Below are 18,830 nucleotides of genomic sequence, written 5' to 3'. Positions count from 1 at the left end.
TAAGACAAACAATTCCCTTTTATTGCAACTTGCATTATCAGAGTGAATGCACAAAAAGTAAATCAAGATGGTAAGTTTATTGCATAGGCTGTGGGAAAATCGGAGCGATGGAAGAAATGATACGAGACAGACCGTGAAAAGCCATGGAGGAATCGGACCTGCCCCAGGGACACTGGGGCAGATGGCTGAGAGCACGAGCCCTGCTGTGACAGGGAGAAGCGTGCAGTCAGATTGTCACCAGTCTGGGGGCAGAAATTTCTTCCCCTTCAGCCCAGGCATTAGCACAACTCAGCGCCTATCCCAGAGCTGCACATGGGAGCTGAGCCATGCCCTGAGCCATCACAGCCCTCAGCCCGGAAAGGCTCCAAGCATTTAAACTAAAATCTGTACATAGATTTGTGTTTTGATGCATACACACACACACACACACACACACACCCAATTTCCTCTCTCTTCACAGCAGTTTTCCAGGAACAGCAGGCACAGGGGGCTCAGGGACTGGTGCCGACCCCATTCCTGACAGGGCATAGCAGGCACTACAGAAACAGCAGTTTCAGCCCACAGCTGAAGCCCTCAGCAACCAGAGGCACAAACCTGGATGCTGCAGACGTAGCCGTACAGAGCTGGGGGGCACCCTGCTACATCAGCCTACGGGAAGCACGCAGGACCTCAGTGAGGTGGGGTTGTCACGTGCTGCCACGAGGCCAGGGATGAGCTCTGGACCTCCCGGTGCTGGGCTCATCTTGCACCAGGAGGGACAGGCCAGCAGGAAGGAGGATGTAGCTGGCCTGCTCCTGATGCCAGGGACTCAGGTCAGCAGCTGTGTGCTCAGAGGAGAGGGCAGGAAAACCAAAATAGCAGCACAAGCTTCCTGGAGGGAGCAGCAGCCACTGGCACTGCTCAGTGGGACAGCCAGGACCATGGAGATGGCCTCAGTGCCTCCAAGAAACCCTCTGGTTCCTTCACTGCATGTCTCCTCAACAACCTCTCCTTCCCTACCTCCCTCAAAGGATGCTTCCCAAACACCAGGCAGTGCTTTCCCACAAGGTTTCTGGGCAGCCCCTTTAGGAGCACAAGGTTTGCCATGGTCAGCACTGGCTGGCACCACAGCAGCAATGGGGGGAGCTGGGTCCTTCTGCCCTCCCCTCACCATCAGCAGGAAAGTCAGGACATTCCCTTTCATTTCAAATGAGAATAAATAGGTATTATGTCAATGTGCTCAGGGTCAGGCTGAACACTGGAAAAGAAACTAGGGCAACTCAGGGAGAGAAAATGGTGGACACATACTGTATGTAGGTGGCTGTAATGTGACAGCCAGCCAGAAAAAAAAAATAAAATCTAGGTGCGCTTTTCTGTTAAAAAGCAAAGCCTAGTGATTAAAACAGGTATTTCTGTTTCCTTCTGTCATGAGAAATCATGAGAACAGGAACCACCGGACAGTGTCGCAGAGCTCTCAGAACAGGTCCAGCCAGTTACCCGAAGTACACAGTCCCCATGAGGCTCACCATGACCAGGAGGACTGCAGGAAGGCAGGGCCACCTTGCAAAGTGGGGAAAGGGCAGAAACTACGAGGCTGGGTGGAAGGAAGCGGCACTGCAAACACAAAATTGCTGGCTCTGGTGAGCTTGCACCATTCACCAATATGAACGCTACACAGATGCAATCTCAGGGTCCTTCAGTAAGTAGAGCTGACTTGTGCTCCAGGTTTGAGAAGGAAGAAAGTTGTCATTCAGAGTTTTCACTGGATTGTTTGAGGTTAGAAAGGGACAGACATCAGAGAGCATCAGAATGCTCCCAGGTCCTCAGTCCAGAGCAGCCATTTAGCCAGGACAATCACAACCACTATTACCACCAAATCATGGCTAGATCTTGGCCTCATGCTACAAATGTCTTTAAGAAAAAAAAAAAAAGCCCTTCAGGCACAGGCCCCTGTCTAAAAACAAAACTTCAGAAGTTCTTGGGAATCTCCCAATGCGCGGCTGGAGAGAGAGAGGCTGTAGGTCAGACTGGTTTGGTGGCACCGTTGTAAAACAGATGCTCAGTGTCCTCTGTGGTGGAGAGGGTGGAGTTGGTAGCGGTGGTCGGCTGACGGCGACGGCTGTTCTTCCTCCTGTTCTTCAGGAAGAAGTAGCCGATGATCACCAGGACCACCATGATGCAGACGCCGAGGAGGACAGCAATCACCACCTCAAAGGCACCTGCAGGGGATACACGAATGTGTTAGGAGGGTTGCTCCACGAGCTCTGGCACAGCATGGGGGGTCAGGAAGGAGCATGCACAAAAGCTGCTGGAGAAGCTATGATGGCATAAGGAGGAGGGGTGGGCTGGCAACCGAGTGGTCACTGCAAAACTGGGTGAAGAGCAAAGAAGAGAACCACATGGCATAAGGGTACGGACAAGGTACTGCCATCATCTCTCTCAAGGCAGGGCTCCTGTGTTTCTCAGATGCACCACGCCCTCTAAAGGCTATTCGGTGTCTTTGGCAGACTTGGCCATGTATAAACACTAAACACTTCTCTAATGCTGACCTTTCTTCATACATCAGCGGGGTGGTTGCAGAGAAGCACCCCATGGAAAAATGCCATGGGAGCTAGCTGTGGTGGATGGGCTGGGTCTGTGGGGAAATAGCTTGCAGCAGTGCTGTGAGCACAGCAGTCAACAGCCTTACAACTGACCAAACTCCTATGTTATTGATCGACATGATGGCAAACATTTGAGAGCTGGGGTGAATGTGAGGGTTAAATCACCCTATAGGGTTGAAGAACAGAAAGATATAATTCCAGTTTTCTACTAAAGAAAGAAGTCTTACAGCCCCGTGGTGAAAAAGGACACCAAGCTTAATGTGTTGTTACTTTAAGAACTTGTAGTTCAATGGCTTTGGTGTTCTTTAGAATTGTAGAGAGGGGAGTACAGGGTCACAAGATGTCCCCACAATCAAGCACCACACATTATTCACATAATCACTTGGGCTTCCTTTTTTTTTTTTTTTTTTTTTTTCAGAAGCTAGCAGTTCTTTTGTAAATATGGCCATTAGGAAGAATTTTCCTTGTCATTTTTTGATGTTGAACATTCATGCATGTTGATAAAAAGGAAATCGGGAGCCTTTGCTATGAGCTACCGAGTCACAGATGGAGAAATTGGCCCAGAGACACACAGTCCACAGAAGAATCTCTCTGGCCACTGCTAGTGTCCCACAAGTCAGGACGCTGTTTTTTTCAGGACAGAGTGAAAGCAACAAAGAAGCTCTGTATGAAGAACTGTTACTCACTTAGCATAGCACCCTGGGGCTCGAATGATTCCCATCTCCGGCCAATGGCATCTGCTTCTGAATTGAGAGCAGAGACAGGAAAAAAGTTTTACAAAGAAAGGTTGGGATAAGGGCTAAGACAGGATTCATAGGAGTGCATTCCCAGTACAGTGAAGTGACTACATGCATACACCACCCTTCCTGACAGCCCCGGTACTGAGCTCTTGGGGCAGCCCTGTGAGGCACACTCTGCCTGAGGCTGTCACTTCAGAAAAGCAGCAACATTGCCTCCTAGCAGATGCAGTTTGTCAGAATTCCTCCCATGTCTGCTGTTGGTCTCCACAGCAACACCTACAGGGCACTACAATGTGAAAGTTTTCCCTCGTTTGTTTAAAACTCCTTCCTAATATGTGTCATTGAGAATTTTCTTCATTTCTCCCATCCCTCTTGTGGAGAGCTGGAGCCAAGCTAGAAAATGATGTTGTTTTTAGAGGCCATACCGTATCTCTGGCTGGTTTTGTCATGCTCCTCTGAACATTTTTAAATATCAGCACCCAAAACGTTTTTTCAGCTCTGAGAAGTGGCAGACTGCACTCCAGAGAAGTGCTGTAGACATGCACTGTTCCCAGCAAGCAACTGTATATTGCAGAACGCTCTGGGGCATGGCCAGGGGTTGAGAACAGAACTGCTTTCTCTGAAGGCTCCCAAGTCACTGCCTCTTTGTCACCACAGAACTTAATCTTGAGGGATTTTCCAAGATTGATCAGTAAAACTCCAGCCCTCACTATGTCTGCTTACTTGTGATGCCTGAACACGATTTCATGCACTCTCCCTCTTCTTCAAAGTTGTTCTTGTTGCCACCACAGCCCCCATAGGTGAAGCGGTCGCATTTCTCGGAGAATGGGTTATAGTACCAGCGGGGGATGCTCTCTGAGCACAGCCCAGTGTTGGGCAAGTCCACACAGTGATCTGGCAAAGCAAGGGAGAGATGCTCTAGCCCAAGCAGCACATTCCCAGAGCAGGAACATCTGCTCATGGCAGAAGAGCACAAGCACTGTGGCAGAGGGCATCCACGGTGAGACCTGTGGCTCTCAGGTGCTCACTGCCCAGTTGGCAGATGCTCAAATTGGCATTGCCAAGGTGAGCTGCCACTACAAAACTGAAGAGAAGGGCAAAAGCTGGCAGATCTCCGCCAAGGTGCTCTGTACATACCCTGCTTTCGTGTAATGTTGATTTTCTGCAGTCTATTGAACTCACGAGCATCTGCAAAAGAAACATTTCATGTTAAAACTTCTCTCACCAGTTGAATACAAAAAATAAAGAAAAGCTTCCATCCACTTAGACATGGGCAGACAGGACTTTCCTGAATATTTGTTTACTATTACAAGCCAAGGAAAAAGATGTAACCTGAGGCTCTTAGATATCTCAGTGGTATGAAAGGAACACGGGAAAATAAAGTGTAACAACTAGAAACTATTCCCAACGTCAGTTCCACAAATACAGAGGAGAAACTAAGAAAAGCAAAGGCTGCTTTCTTACATTTTTCCATCACGAAAAATGGGGAAATTGTTCTCACTCCAGATTTTTAAGAAGTATGAAAGAGTATTAGTGCAGGAAATGAGAGGTTAAGAGAAACAAATCATATGCTTGCAGCCTAGAAAGGTAACAAAATGCACACAGATAGGGAAGAGATTATGGGAATACTGTGAGAAGATGGAGGAAGGAAGGAGGGATTAGAAATTTCAGCAGCTTGCCACTGTGCATTTATATTAGCATAATGTGAGGATGTTGAGGGGACTGAGATGCTGGACAAACTGGGAGAACTAACGGCTTATTTTCCCATCTCCAAAGATGAGGAGAGCAGGTGAGGTCATTCAGAGATAAAATACTGGACGAGGAGGAGAGGACAGGCTCTCAAGTCTTACAGGCAGGCACAGCGAAGAGAGTGCAAGGAACATCCCAGCAGGAAAAGCAGCTGTAGCAGTCAGCAGCAACAAGGGAGATTAGCAGAACCTGCAAATATGGCAATACTGCAAAAAGAGTTCATGCAGCGTCAGCAGTAAGAATACAGGGCAACAGAAAGCATTGAGTCAACAGATGCAACTTATATTGTGCTCATTCCTGTGCATATACTAAGTGTTCTAACCCAGAATTTGAAGAACTTACATTGTTCACAATACACCTCGTCTGATCCATCAGCACAGTCTGGAGTTTCGTCACACTCCAGATAGGCATCAATGCAGCAGCCATCCTTGCATCTGAAGGAGGGGGCCTGACAGTTCCCATTGCATACTACATCAGAAACAGTTCAAATAGTTCATTAAAATTCATTCTTTCTCCCTGCCACATAGATGCTTTATGAAGGACTTAAAAGCTGGTGATAGGGCTGGCAAAGCTCTCTCTTCAGTGCCACTCTACTCACAAAAGAAAAAAAATGCAATTTCTCGTTTATAAGGCAAGCGCTCCTCTGGGAACAGCCTTGCTTCCTCTCAAAAAAAAAGCTCACGAACGTGGAAGCAAGACAGGTTAATGCTCCAGTCACCATGGGGACATGGTAACAAAAGACCCAGAAAAGGCTGAAGACTCAATGCCTTCTTTGCCTCCGTCTTCACTGGGAGGGTCTGCCCGCAGGCTTCCCAGTCCCTGGCTTAAGGGCAGAGACTGGGGCAAGTGAAGCCACTAAAAGCTTGTGAGTAATACGGAATGGGGCAGCAGGGGACACAGTGGCATGCAGGGAGAGCAGGGTAGGCGGGAGAAGGCTTTCAGCTTTGCTCATGAAGTGCAAAGGCAAATGCCAAGACAAAGCAGCAAACTAAAAGTCCCACACCTGAGACAGAACCACCCCATGCAAGAGCACCGGTCCAACACCAAGAAGAGAGAAAGGAGTCCTGCAGAAGAGGCCCTGGGGGTCAGGATGGACGCGCTGGATGTGTGTCAGCAGAGAGCTCTTGTGGCAAGGATGGCCAACTGCACGCCGGGCTGGGAGAGCTGGCGGAGACAAGTGGCTGTTCCCCTCTGCCCCAGAGGTGGTCCCAGCTGGTCAGTGCTGTGCCCAGGTCTGAGCTCCCCAGTCACAAAAGACACTGGCATACCGGAGGGAAGCTGTAGAGACTCAGGAAGAGGTTGGAGCACATGACCTAGCATGAAGTTATGGAAAAGACAGAGACAGACTCTTTTTGGAGGTGCACAGTAATAGGATGAGTGGCAACAGACACAAGTTGCAACAAGGGAAACTGATTCCATAAAAGGGAAAAAAATATAATGAGGGTTGTCCAGACAGAGCATAAAATCTCCTTCCTCAGAGATACCCAAAACTGCCCTGGACACAGTCCTGAGTAACCTTACATGACTCAGAGCTGGCCCTACTTTGAGTAGTGGGTTGGACCAGGTGACCTCCAGAGGTAATTTCCAACCTGAATTAACCTATGACGTGAAAGTGAAAGGCTTGGTAGAGAAATTAGTCTCCAACACCTCGCTTCCACGCTGACTGCTAATCAAAAAGCCACAGGAATGGATATGAGACACTAAGCCTGAGCTTAGGGTAGGATTACAGAGGGGTGCAGGAGGCTTACCTGGCATTTGTCGCCCACCAACAGAACCTGAAGAGATAAGGGGGAAAATAAAATAAATTTACTACCACATCACTTTGCCAGCTTAGGATCAGCTTTATATTGCCTTTATGTTTCCCCTAATAAATATATATTTTCTAGAACAGAGACCTGTAGCAGTGTGGGATGCAAATACTGAATTTAGGCTTAAGGTGTGGCACAAGGTTTTGGTAAGGGTTTCTGCAGCCAGAAACACACCAGGTATACCTGGTCCTGAAAAGGCTGAGCCAGAATGAGCCAGCTCTTGCCACTGCCTGTCCTGTCTGGTTACACCAACAAGCCTGTGGTGACGCTTGTTGCTGACTGAATGGAGCTGACCTGGCACTGAGCGAGGAGCAGAGCTCCAGGAACTGGGTCAGACACATCAGCACTGCAGGACTCCCCACCGTAATTAGCCAGGTCTCCTCAGCTCTACCGCTAGCTGCCAGCCAAAAAGCTGCAGTACCTGCCCACATGGACATCCCAGTCCTGTGAGAAAGAGGGGGTCGATTTTTGAAGCAGACTCACCCTTAACATTCTTGCAGGCGAGTTTACACTCCTCTTCCCGTAAGTAATTATTCTTGTTGGCCTTGCATCCGCCAAAAATGAACTCCTCGCACTGCTGAAGGGCTGGGTTGTAAAACCAGCGTGGAAAAGAGCCGCGACACCAACCCACTTTCTTTGGAGTCAAGCAATGCTCTATCGAGAAAGTTAGCACAGAAGGCTCTGGTTAGCTTGCTTTACATTCACACCAAGGAGAAAATCTTTCAAAGGAAATTTTGTCAACGATGTAGACATTTGTCTGAAAGATTTACATAATCCTGAGTGGTATGCAGAAGGCAAGTAGGGAATCACATTATATGTTTACTTATATGAGAGGCAGGCTTTTATGGCCACAAAATCAAATTAGAAGGTGCCACATTTGTAAAAGCACACAGCACAGAGTTCATCTATGAAACTCTTCACGGTGCTACTGCTGTGAAAAGAGTCATCCACGGATATTTAACATGAAGACATCCTCTTTTGCTTAAAAAGGCTGTAAATTCCTTGGTGACTAGCCATGCATTCTAGGGATTTACTGATAGCTTGTCATATTTTAGCTACTGACAAGTATCAAATTCTGGATGCTGTTGGATGCAGTGTACTGGATTTCTGGCAGACTTTTAGAGTGACCTGATATGCCTGTTCTTATATTTTTATGGTACCTGAAGTAGAAGAAGAAATTCTAGTCAACCATTTTCCAAGAACCCTTTGCTGTTAATGTAGTTGTCATACTAAACGTTTTGGGGCGACTCTGAATGACATGCAGACAGCTCCACCTGTCTTGTGGCTTCAGGGAATTAGGCCCTTCACAACAAAACTGTGGAGTCAACAAGGCCTTTTGGGCTCTCCTCTCTTACACCCTTGATAAACTCCAGGCTCCAGCCACTGGTGTTACCCAGCAGAGGGAGCAGTGTCATACAGAGAGGAACAGATTATTGCACCACTTCTGCAGAGGATGAAAAAACTCTAAAATAGAGCACTATGAATGCAGAGACTTTCTACTACTTGTCAGGTGCAGACTTTTACTGGGAAAAGCTGACATGCAAGCCTGGTCTGTTGGCCATGCTCTTCTCCCATCTAACCCCTGAGACGAGCACTGGCAATGCCAGAACAGCACCCAGGCCTGGGGACTCCAGCTACATGTTTGTGGGCTCAGGCTCACCTTCAGTCTGTTCAGCATTCAGCACCACAATGGTGATGTTGGTGAAGTCTCTCTGTTGGGCAGTGTCTGTGACAGTAAGCTGGAAGACGTAAGTGCCCACCTGTAGGTTGGAGATTTCTACTTGGTCTTCTTCCTGCTTCTGAGAATGCAAAAGAAAGGCTAATGGAGAAGAGTCACACATAATGAGGGCATGAGCAAAGCCAAGCAAGACCCATGCTTCTGTTGCATTAAGAAGAAAGAAACTTGGCTGGAAACAATCAAGCAGAATTTTGGCATTAAAAATATCTCAGTGCTGTACAGTGCCCCCCAAATCCACAGGCTGGATTCTGACTGCTGATACCCAGCTGGAGTAGCAGGGCAAAAGAGTACCAGAAGCCTAACAAGAATTTTCACGTCTGGGGATGTTGTGAAGGCATTAGGGAAACAAAAGACTTTGGAGAGGCCTAAAGTGTCTGCAGTTTTTATTTTACCTCTTTAAAAATTAAAGTTGTCATGAATAATTTATATAGCACATAGGAAATACGCTAGGTATATTTGAGAAATATATTTATTTTGGAATATGGAAAGTATATTTAGTTTCAGAAATGGAATAGAGTGCATATTTATTTGCCTGCTAAGAAGTTTCTAAAAGAGAAAAAATTATTTTGTCAGAAAAGAAAGTTTTGTTATTATAAACACAAACTTTTTCTCAAAGTTTGTTGACAATGCTGGGCATCTATTTCTATCCTGTTTCTGCCTTTTTAGTTACGTTTCAAGACAGCGTTGCTATATAACTTTTTAAGGTGGTTGAAACACTAAAAACACATTAGCTTAATACTAAAGGCCAGTGGTAAGTTTGTCCTGGACTTTGCAGACAGTGTCATGCAGGAAATCGCATGGCCAAAGAGCAAAGGCAGATTTGTTCATTAAGCAGAGCATTTTGAAATGTAGCAGTTGTGATACCTTTATGCATTGCTCTAGAATACTCAAATATTTCTTAATTGTCTTCACATATTTCCTACTCTTACCAAAGTAGGTAAGAGGAGCAAAGATAAAGATGACTCTTTTTGTTTTGGTTTAGTTAGTTAGTTATTGTTTGTTTAGTTTTGTTTGGGGTGGGTAGGGTGAAAGTTGCTTTGGCTGTGCTAGGGAAAAGAAAGAAGGAAAGCAGCATTTCCAGATTTCTGTAGCCCCCTCAGCACCCTAGAGCTAGATATTGCTAGTCTTCAAAATCAGCTGTAGTCCTGGTACACTCCTTTGCTAATTCTTGCATGGAAACTCCACAAGAGTTCCATACAAGCTCCAAGGCTTTCTAGAGTATTTCACGGAAGTTTAACAGCAACCATTTGCTCTTCTAGAGCCACAAGTCACATTTAACATCTACAAGATGGTGTTCACACTCCAGAAATCTTGGAGCTTGCCAGGAGACATGGTTTCTGCTCCAGCTCAGCTAAACATGGAGAGCCCAGCCTGGAGCAGACCGCAGGTGACACTGAACAAGCTGCTTCCTTCATGCATCTCCCTACCTTCATCTCCACAGAGGGGTCACCGAGGATCTGTTTCCACTCATAGCTGACAATCCCACGATCATCTGTGCTGTCAGCGCCTCTCAGCATCACTGGCTCCCCCGGCTGTACCCGCATGTCCCTGCCAATGCGGGCTATCGGAGGACGGTCATCTGTGGAAGAAGTGCAGAGCAAGGCTCGGGTAAGAGGCTGAAGGGTCCAGTCCTTGTTTCCATCATGGGGAAGGGGGGACTCTTCTGGGGTAAATGAATACAGACATCATCCACTAAAAGGAAAAACACTTTTAAACAGCTGTGCTTCTTGCAGCCTGGGCAAGCAACTGGTGATCAATACCGTTACTGCTGCCCTCTGTAATTTAACAATTCCACAACCCACTCTGTCAGTGCCTTTGAGCTGTTTCTGCCCACAGGAGTCACTGGAGGAGGGTGTCCCTGTGGCTACAGCCACCGTGCTTCTGACAGCTGGACCACATCCTCGCAAAACAGCACAGAGCAATCTCCACCCCGACACTTCGGGAGATGACCTGATGTGGGTGTTAAAGAATGTGGGACGGACTCTCATCATTCCTACTGCCAGCTGTAAGTGCTGTGCTGTGTACTTAACTGTGCAAGGTGGGGTTTGGGTGGAAAACAGCCCTCCTCCACCTCATCTTACACCCTGACACGCGTGCCTTAGAAAATGCACACAAATGCCATTCACGCCGTTATTATTTTTGTACCATCACACGGATTAGCTTGCTAGCAGCCTCCTCAGTCTATTAAGCACTTTTCCAGACTGTGCACTTAAGAGAGGAAAACTGATCTCTGCCCATGCCAGCCAGATCAGACTACGCAGTGACACCGTAAGCCTGACTCATTACCCCCTTTGTCCTGAATGTCTCCTGCGTACATCCAGCCATAAAACTCCACCTGGTAGTTCCCGTACCAAGTCCAAGACATAATGTTCAAGTTCAGCCTGAGCCTTTTGGAATGGCATCAATGTTCATTTTTAATCTAGCTATGTCACTCTACCATTTCTTTCATCTATAAATTAAATAGGATGGAGGGTTTTGCAACATGTATTCCAGGTCAGACTGGCCACATGTCCACCCAGAACCTTCTATTTTCCATATCTTCAAATACCAAAACGAAGTGAAGATGATCAGTCCCATTCAGGTTTTACAAAGGCTGCCGCCACCAGAAAATCACAGTTGAAATCAACCTTCCCTTTTTTGACCTCCAAGCACTGTGCTCAGCCTTTTCAGATGCAGAATTGACAAGGGTATTTACAGAGGTATTTCATTTACAAGGGTATTTATGTACCAGCCCTCCCAAGCTCCATCTGCAGCCTGGTCCCCAGCCACCCTTGTCACCAGACTGTGGTTTCAGTGTATGAGAACAGCCTGGTTACTTCTAGCTCGTGCAGCTGCAGGGCTTGCAGTTAACTTTATCACACTGGTCTGCTCTCCGCAGACTGTCACCAGCCTTATCTTTTAGCCCATCTTCTCATGGAAGCGTTGGGTGGGATGACCCAATGAGCCTTTGACAAGCAACCACCAAAACAGGCCGAGAGGGCTGGAAAGATGACATCTGCATCAGAGGCAGAGGTGCCCACCCTGATGTCCTTTGGCCTTTGGGTGAGGCATTGCTGCCTGCTGCTCCCTCCCCAGGGAGCATGCCAAAGTGATAGATCCTGCCTCCACCTGGCACACGGGCTGCTGGAAGACACCGAGCTGGGCTGGGTGAGCCTGGCGCCTCGTGGTTTGAGCAGAGCTGGTAGAATGAATAAACAGAGTTTCATTTTATTTTCAAGAGATCTTACCAAGGGCCACAGGAGCATTCATAGCCAAAAGCATGACTGCAGCTGGCAGTTCTCCCCAAAGAAACAGGGGAAAACAGCCACACAACTATGCTGTACACAGCAGTACGAGCCCTGGGAAGGGGACATGTTCCTGCCATTCCTGACAGGCAAACACCACGAGCATGACCTGGAGAAACACAGTCTGCTCCTTGCCACCCTCCTGCCAGGGTGAGCCCAATAGGTGAGGGAAAGACCAGTTCTTCAGCACCACAGAGGCCGGTTGTTATCTTAAAACAAGATCTTATTCCAGATCACATTTTTCCTTGGCATTTTTAAGCATGCACACTGTAATAAATAAATAAATAAATACATCCATACATAAAAGACAAGCCAAGCATTTTATCACTGATAAATCTAGTTGCTTTGGATTGTGGATTGAACAGTGAAGTAAAAGGTCTGTTCTGATTAACAAGCCAACTACCTCTCCAGACTCCATCTCTGATGAGAGAAACTCCCAAGCCTGTTCACCCCAGAAAACCAGAAGATTTGCTTGTGTGCAGTGACTGCAAAAGAGGACCTTTCACTAGGAACAAAGGATTTCTTTTTCAGATGACTCTCTCTTTTCTCCTTAGGACCTCTGAAAGCTCAGCAGCTTTGGTGCATTTTAATTACACTGACTATGTAAAGCCTTCAGTGGGAATTTTCCACCTGAGCTTCATAACCAAGTGCTTACTAACACAGGGTAAATGCCAACAAGCTGCTCTTGGAAGGGAGCTCCTCCATTCAGTTCTTTTTGCTCTGAAAGGCAGTCGGAAAATGAAAGTTGCCTTTGCTATAATGCTCTTTGGTCTCTGGAAAATTTCTGCAGAAGTCCATAATTAGTAGGGAGATTAAAGCTTTATGATGCTGTTGTGCTCTTTACTGTGGAGCACCAGCTACTGAGGTCACATCATCAAGCAAAAACTTCAGCTTCCAATCAGAAAATAGATAGGAAAATGATAATTATTTTTTTTAGTGATCCTGGAGAAAAACTCAATAGGATAAATCCAAAATGCTTAAAAACAAAATCCCAAATTTAAATGACCCATAACATGTTCAGATTTCAAGCCCCATGTTTTGCTTTTTATAAAATATTTTTCAAATCTTACACGGTGAGTAAGTTTCAAGGCTTATACGCTTTGTCTGGCTTCACCTCTACCAATGAGTAAATCCAAACCAAAGCTGACGGGGGAACAGAAATTTAAAAGATACTGAATTCCTACAAGGGGTGCAAAAGTAAGCATGAGGTGGGAGGCAGGTGCCAGTGAAATCCTGCAGGAGAAAGCAAAGCTCACAGGCAGAGGGCTTCTCTTTTAGGGCTTTCGCATCAGCTGCTGCCCTTAAGACACAAATTCACAGAAAACCAGATTTCCTTCATTCCAGTGCTCAGGGAGATAACACCCTGAGTACTTGAGACTGTAAAGCAATACTTAAAATACTGCAGAATGTGCTGAGATTGCCATTGCTTGTGTATTGTCACTTACTGCCTGCTTGTGCCCCCAGCAGCAGCTCAGAAGCAAGATGAGCAGTGCTAGCGCTGGCGACATGGAGGCACCTCGCTGTGGACAAAAGCTACTACTCAAAACCACGAGGCAAGTCAGCAGCAGAGGCGGGAACAGAAACAAGGCCACCCAAATTCCAGGCTGGTGTCCAGGCATGAGACACACAACCTCGGAGGCTTTGAGGCGCCAGCTGAGCTCGAGCAAGGAGGCAGGGCAGCAGTGCTGCTCCCCTGCCAGCACTGAATCCCTGCTCTGCCCTGTGTGCCAAGGCTGCCATGCGAAAGCAAACAGCTTGGGGTCATGCAAATCTCACCCACCTGCACTAGGAAACTGCACAATAACAGGCAAGGTAATAAAGGATGTGGTGGTGCTGTTAATTTGCCTGAGGAAGGGGGAAAGGGGAAGGGTAACAGAACAGTTGCTTGGAAAAAGAGAAATTTCTGCCGGGATTTGTCTTGGCAGGGCAGTAAATCCGGTCACAATAAAGCCATAAAGTTTTTCTACAACTCATGTAAGGCAAAGCAGCTCTCAGGATTAGTTTCTAGAGGCTTGTGCAATGGTTTACAGGAGAAGCACAGAGCAGGTCAGCTTAACCTCTCTGCAGCCGTGCAGCAGGGAGCTGGACTGGTCCCCAAGGACCCACCATTGGTCTCTGCATGGGTGATGTGGGGACCAACACTGCAGTTCCCCCTCTTCCCTGTGCTGGGCACCTGGGGATGGCGATTGGACCAAACCTTCAAAGGCAGATGTCGGCCCGGGGGAGCTCTCCATTTTGAGTGTGTCACCAAAGCTGTAACCTGCAAAGCTCCATCCACGGTTAGGTGGGAGCAGGCACCTCCTGCACCCCCAATGTTCCTCCGCGCTCCCTGTCTCCCACCTTCAAGCCTGTCTCCCACTCTAAGTCAAGGAGAGTTTCACAACCACCACAAGGGGTTCAGTTCAAGAAACGGACAAAGGTTCAGGGAGGTTATTTTCCAGTTTCACGCCCAGAACTGGTTTGCCCAGACCAGAATAAGCTCATGGTTACCTAAACAAAAATGGGCTCCATTATTACCGACAAAGTGCACGGTGAGCCTGCCCCTCCCGAATGAGCCAGGCAGAAAACTCGCAGCAAAGTTCAGTCTGGGAAGTGATTTAAGGGGACAGTGCCTCTTAACAATGCCAGCAGAGGCTTCAGGATGTACAGGAGCTGGAGCAGGCAAGAGGCAGAACCAAACTGCCATTGCCATCTTATACTGGACTCAGAAGCTCTTGCACTCCAGAATACTGAAAACATACTTAGATGATGTGCAGAGGTTAGATTGCAGCTGTGTTCTCTCTTACCAGTACCTTTATATTTTTTCCGAAGACATAAAAACCCAGGAGTGGCTGCAGTGGGGTAGATCAGGGGTGCCCCTGTCCCAGTTTCCAGTGGTCTCTCTGTGCATGCTCAAGGAAGAGCAAGAATGGGGCAAGGATATGTGATGCTTCCCCCGTAATACTCTCCTAGCTTTCAGCTGCTTCCATCAGTGTCAGGAAACACTCCAAAATTAAATTTGTCTATTCAGCAGTCCACAGGTGTGCTCTTTCTTTCAAGAATTATCTAGTCTCCTCTTGAACACATATAAACCTCTTAATTCACCAGGCCTGCTCCCAGTGAGTCTTGGAATATGTGGCTTTTTTCTTTAATGTCACCCAGTGGGGCTTCTAAACTACATAAATATATATTTCACTATTCATTAGGAAAACATGCTTTTAATCCTCATTTTTGCAGAGACTGTCTGGAGCATACCCTGGAGGCTCTGAGGACACCTGACAGCTGGTAAAGGAACGGGACTATAAAGCAGTGCATAAGCTTCCTGCCATCCTTTGGAGCCCAGCCTCGGGGGGGTGACGACAACCCAGGCTCCAGAAAAGCTTTCCATTTTCACAGAGATGTAGCACAACAGTGGGCCAACAGCTTTGCCTGCAGCACAAAATCAGGTCCAAGAGGTTTTTTTTTTCTTCCTTTTTTTTTTTTTTTTTTTTCCTAAAAACACATGGGAGGAAAGCCTGGCATGCTGAAAACTGCTTCCTTACTCACCAGTTTCACCCTGCTTCTTCAGGCATCCTCAAACAGTCCAGAAACTGAACCCATGTCGAACTTCCTTATTGCGCCCAGGGGTGCTTTGACTTGGCCTCCTGCACCTGCACCTCCGTGTCCCCCCTCCCAGCAGCCACATTCCTCTACCTCCTCCTGGGCTGACCCCACTTCACTATCACAGACTAGGGAGAGGAAAAGGGGATTTGGGGTTGTTGTTTTTCTTGATTCTATTTGGCTCTCAACCAAAATCAAGATCTGCATTCTTAACTGTCTACTCAGCTGCCCCAGGGAGGAGGGCTCAGCCAGGATAGCCTGATTTAGCCCCAGAAACGCGTTTCCCAACAAAGCAGAGCACGAACAGCCTGATGCAAACACACAGCAGCAAGCTAGCTCCCTGGTGTCTGTTGCCACAGCTGGAGCCCTGCCTGGCACCCTGCATGCTCCGAGAGCAAACACAGGGTGTAGAAGGACCGAGCCCTTCCTACACCTGCAGTAGCGACATGGCGCAAGCCCCACGTGAGCGAGGAGGGGCACGGCAAGCAGTGGTGCTAACAGAGCCTTTCTAGCATGATTTCCGTCTCTCCACGCAGCCTTCCTGCCCCACCACAGTGCCTCAGGAAGCAGCGTCAGGGCTAGCTTGCAAGGCAGCACCTGCCTATCGTTGGCTGGGATGCCAAACCTAGTCAGGGGAGACAGCTCTGCCCAGCCACCCTGTCCTGCCATGGCCAGGGATAAGGCTGGAGCAGCAAACAACATCTCTCGAGGCAGCTCAGTGATCTGGGGGGGCCTCCCGGAGTCCAGCACGTAGGCCATGCTGGGCCCTACGGCCTGCAGCTGAGGGGCTGCAGCCTCCCTGTACAGCACACCGGTCTGTGCTGGTGGAGGGCTGCGTTGCTCAACAGCACATTATATTTTAATCTAACCTTGTGAAATCAGGATGCACTGGGGATGATGCATTCCCTTTTCCTCCTACAGCAAAGCATGTAGGAGTTCGGACTCCTGGAGATGTGGCTTAGCTCCTCACTAACTGCAGCTCCCCTGGAAAGGGTTTTGAGCCTGGAACAAAGACATGGGACAACTACTGCAACATGGGGCTAGAGATTCACCAGAAGGCCCTAAAATACCACTAGTGGGGAGAAAGGACAGGAGAACCACCTCTGCCATGACAAAAGTGGTCAGCCTCACAGGCTGGCACATCCCAGCACCATATCTAAGACCGCTCAGCTCACCCGATAGGGCCTAAGCCCATGCACCAGCTGCTGCCCTTGGCATCTGGACAGCTGCTCTTGCCCCCAGGGTGGGCTGGGAGTGGCCCCGAAGAGGATGTCTTGCATGGGGATCTCCTGGCAGCCCTGCCCATCCATCAACAGGTAATAAACTGGTTATGGTTGCCAAAACACCCAGTCAAGCCAGAGACTTGTTCGGCTTCCTCCAAAACAAGGGAGAAAGGAGGCAGAAGAAGGAATCGGTGTGTTTTTGGTGTTTCTGAACACACTGCATGTTTACGGAGACTGCAGAGTGCATGGCAAGTGGCCAGCTACAGATTACTTTGTTTTCCACCAGGCCAGGTGCAAACTTTCCGAGCAGGGAAGCAGAGGCTGGGAAAGAGAAATCCACCTCCAGAGGGGGAGCTTTCTAACCAAAACCGACCCAGCAAAACCGCGCAAACCCCAACAAACCCCTTGGTACTGAGGCACCTCGCTGCCCCGGCGAGTAAGGAAAAGTAAGCACCTTGCATCCTGACCCTGAGCAATTAGCAGATTAATGTGGCCCTTTAAAAGGCGTCGATGTTTAGATTTTAGGGGATTTCACTTTCCAACCTTAAAAGCCTGGGGGGAGGGAGAAGAAAAACAGCAGCCTTTTTCTCTGAGTTGTCAAGTATCAAAAACACAGCCTGCATTCAGTAAACACTCACTCCACCCGACTCAAATAGGTTAAAGAATGGCTCCTGCTCCATTTGCTAATAGGTAAACTGAGGCACCGATCCAAGTTAGGGAAAACCTCTGCCATGGACAGGCGTACACAAACCCAAGGTTATCACCTCTCTATCTCGGCCATTTGGCAGCACAGCTGCACAAATGAGAGGTGAAAGAACTGAAGCCAGCAGCCCTCGGTGCTCACCCAGCCCCAGTTTGCACAGATCCCTTATGGGCACCTTACCATTAGATCCGTGCTTCGGCATTGCCTCGTAGGCATCGTAGACATCCTTCTTCAAGAAGTTGAGAAAGCCAGCCTTCCTCACAAACCTGCAGACGAAACTATGCTCGTAGAGGCAGTTGAGGAGAAAGCAGCCCTGGATGTGGTCTTCTCCTGAATTTGGGACCTGCTCGACGAGGGCCAAGTTACAAGCAGGGTCCTTACAGCAAGCCCTCACGCAGTCCCTGCCCCGATGGACCATGGGGGACGACAAAAAGGTGGCTCCATTCTGGACGGAGGCGTCTGTGTCCAGCACCAGACCCGGCATCCCCACCGTAAAGTCCTCCAGGCAGGTTTCTCCAAAGGGTTTTGTCTCCTGCTCTTCACCGAAGACAACTGCCACTGCCACCAGCACCAGGCAGACCCCAAGTCTGGACTGCGGACCCGGTCTCCTGCTGGCCATCCTGGCACCCCGGTCCTCACTGCCTTGAGACCCTAGTCCTTTCCTAAAGGGAGAGAGAAGACAGATGAAGCTAAGAGGGATGGTGCCCAGCTACATGCCACCTTTTGGCCACGCTCCAGGTCCCTGCTCTCCCCACAGTGGCCGAAGTGTCCCCCCACCCTGCAGCTCACCCCCAGACAAACGCTCTCGGCTCCCACCTGTGCAGTCTCAGGTGGGACCGATGCTAGGAGAAGGGTGTCCCCCTTGTCCCCCTGTGCCTTCACCCCTCAGGTGTGCCCTCGGCAGCGTCCAGTGAAGACAAAGGCACGGAAGGGGCAGGAAGTGCAAACCAACTCCCAGAGAGAGGAAAAAAAAAAATCAAGTCACTCCCCTCCTGGCTGCATTGCGTAAGAGGAAGGGGAGGAGAGCAGGGTGATACCATTTCCCACTGCACTGGCAAGGGGAGCGAAGGCTCTCATGGGAGCACCCAGCACAGTCCTATTTGTCCCAGAGTGGTACTGTTGGTCACGCAGGTGCAAGGGCACACACTCCATCCCTATGCTTCAGCCGGCCCAAAAGCCCAAATGGGTTGTGCTGAAAACTGTAAGCACATGTCCTATGGTGGTAGCCCTCGCAGCGCAGCATCACCACCGGTGGGGTGGCAGGGATCCCAGGTCTCACTGACCCAAATGAGTCAGCCCCCTGCCTTGGCCTCGTGGCCTGAATCCACTTCCAGGCACTTCATGCTCAAAACCATTCATTCCCTGCTTTTGGGACATAATACTCCTCTGGTGAAAACCCTTGGCAGTGTACCTGGCAGCAGCCC

The 18,830-nt window shown here is 48.6% G+C and overlaps 1 protein-coding gene across 2 annotated transcripts; it reads right to left on the bottom strand.

The window, feature by feature from the left end:
- On the bottom strand, positions 1-18,387 carry SPINT1 (serine peptidase inhibitor, Kunitz type 1). 2 transcript variants are annotated; one of them, XM_005030971.6, is made up of 11 exons: positions 18,223-18,387; positions 17,587-18,068; positions 10,045-10,196; positions 8,540-8,678; positions 7,363-7,533; positions 6,820-6,846; positions 5,414-5,539; positions 4,460-4,510; positions 4,046-4,216; positions 3,269-3,325; positions 1-2,198 (listed from the first exon to the last, which is right to left on the bottom strand). In XM_005030971.6, the coding sequence occupies exons 2-11, from the start codon at positions 18,023-18,025 to the stop codon at positions 2,002-2,004; spliced, it is 1,530 nt and encodes a 509-aa protein (XP_005031028.1). In that variant the 5' UTR covers positions 18,026-18,068; positions 18,223-18,387; the 3' UTR covers positions 1-2,001. The 2 variants fall into 2 exon arrangements, with proteins under 2 accessions (XP_005031028.1, XP_005031029.1); XM_005030972.6 differs by lacking the exon at positions 5,414-5,539 and having other exon boundaries at positions 18,223-18,386.
- Between the last annotated feature and the right edge of the window lie 443 nt (positions 18,388-18,830).

This window comes from Anas platyrhynchos, chromosome 5, assembly GCF_047663525.1.
Source record: "Anas platyrhynchos isolate ZD024472 breed Pekin duck chromosome 5, IASCAAS_PekinDuck_T2T, whole genome shotgun sequence".
Taxonomy (NCBI): Eukaryota; Metazoa; Chordata; class Aves; order Anseriformes; family Anatidae; genus Anas; species Anas platyrhynchos.
Note: the sequence above shows the minus strand (reverse complement) of the source record. Positions and strands in the feature narration are given on the sequence as shown.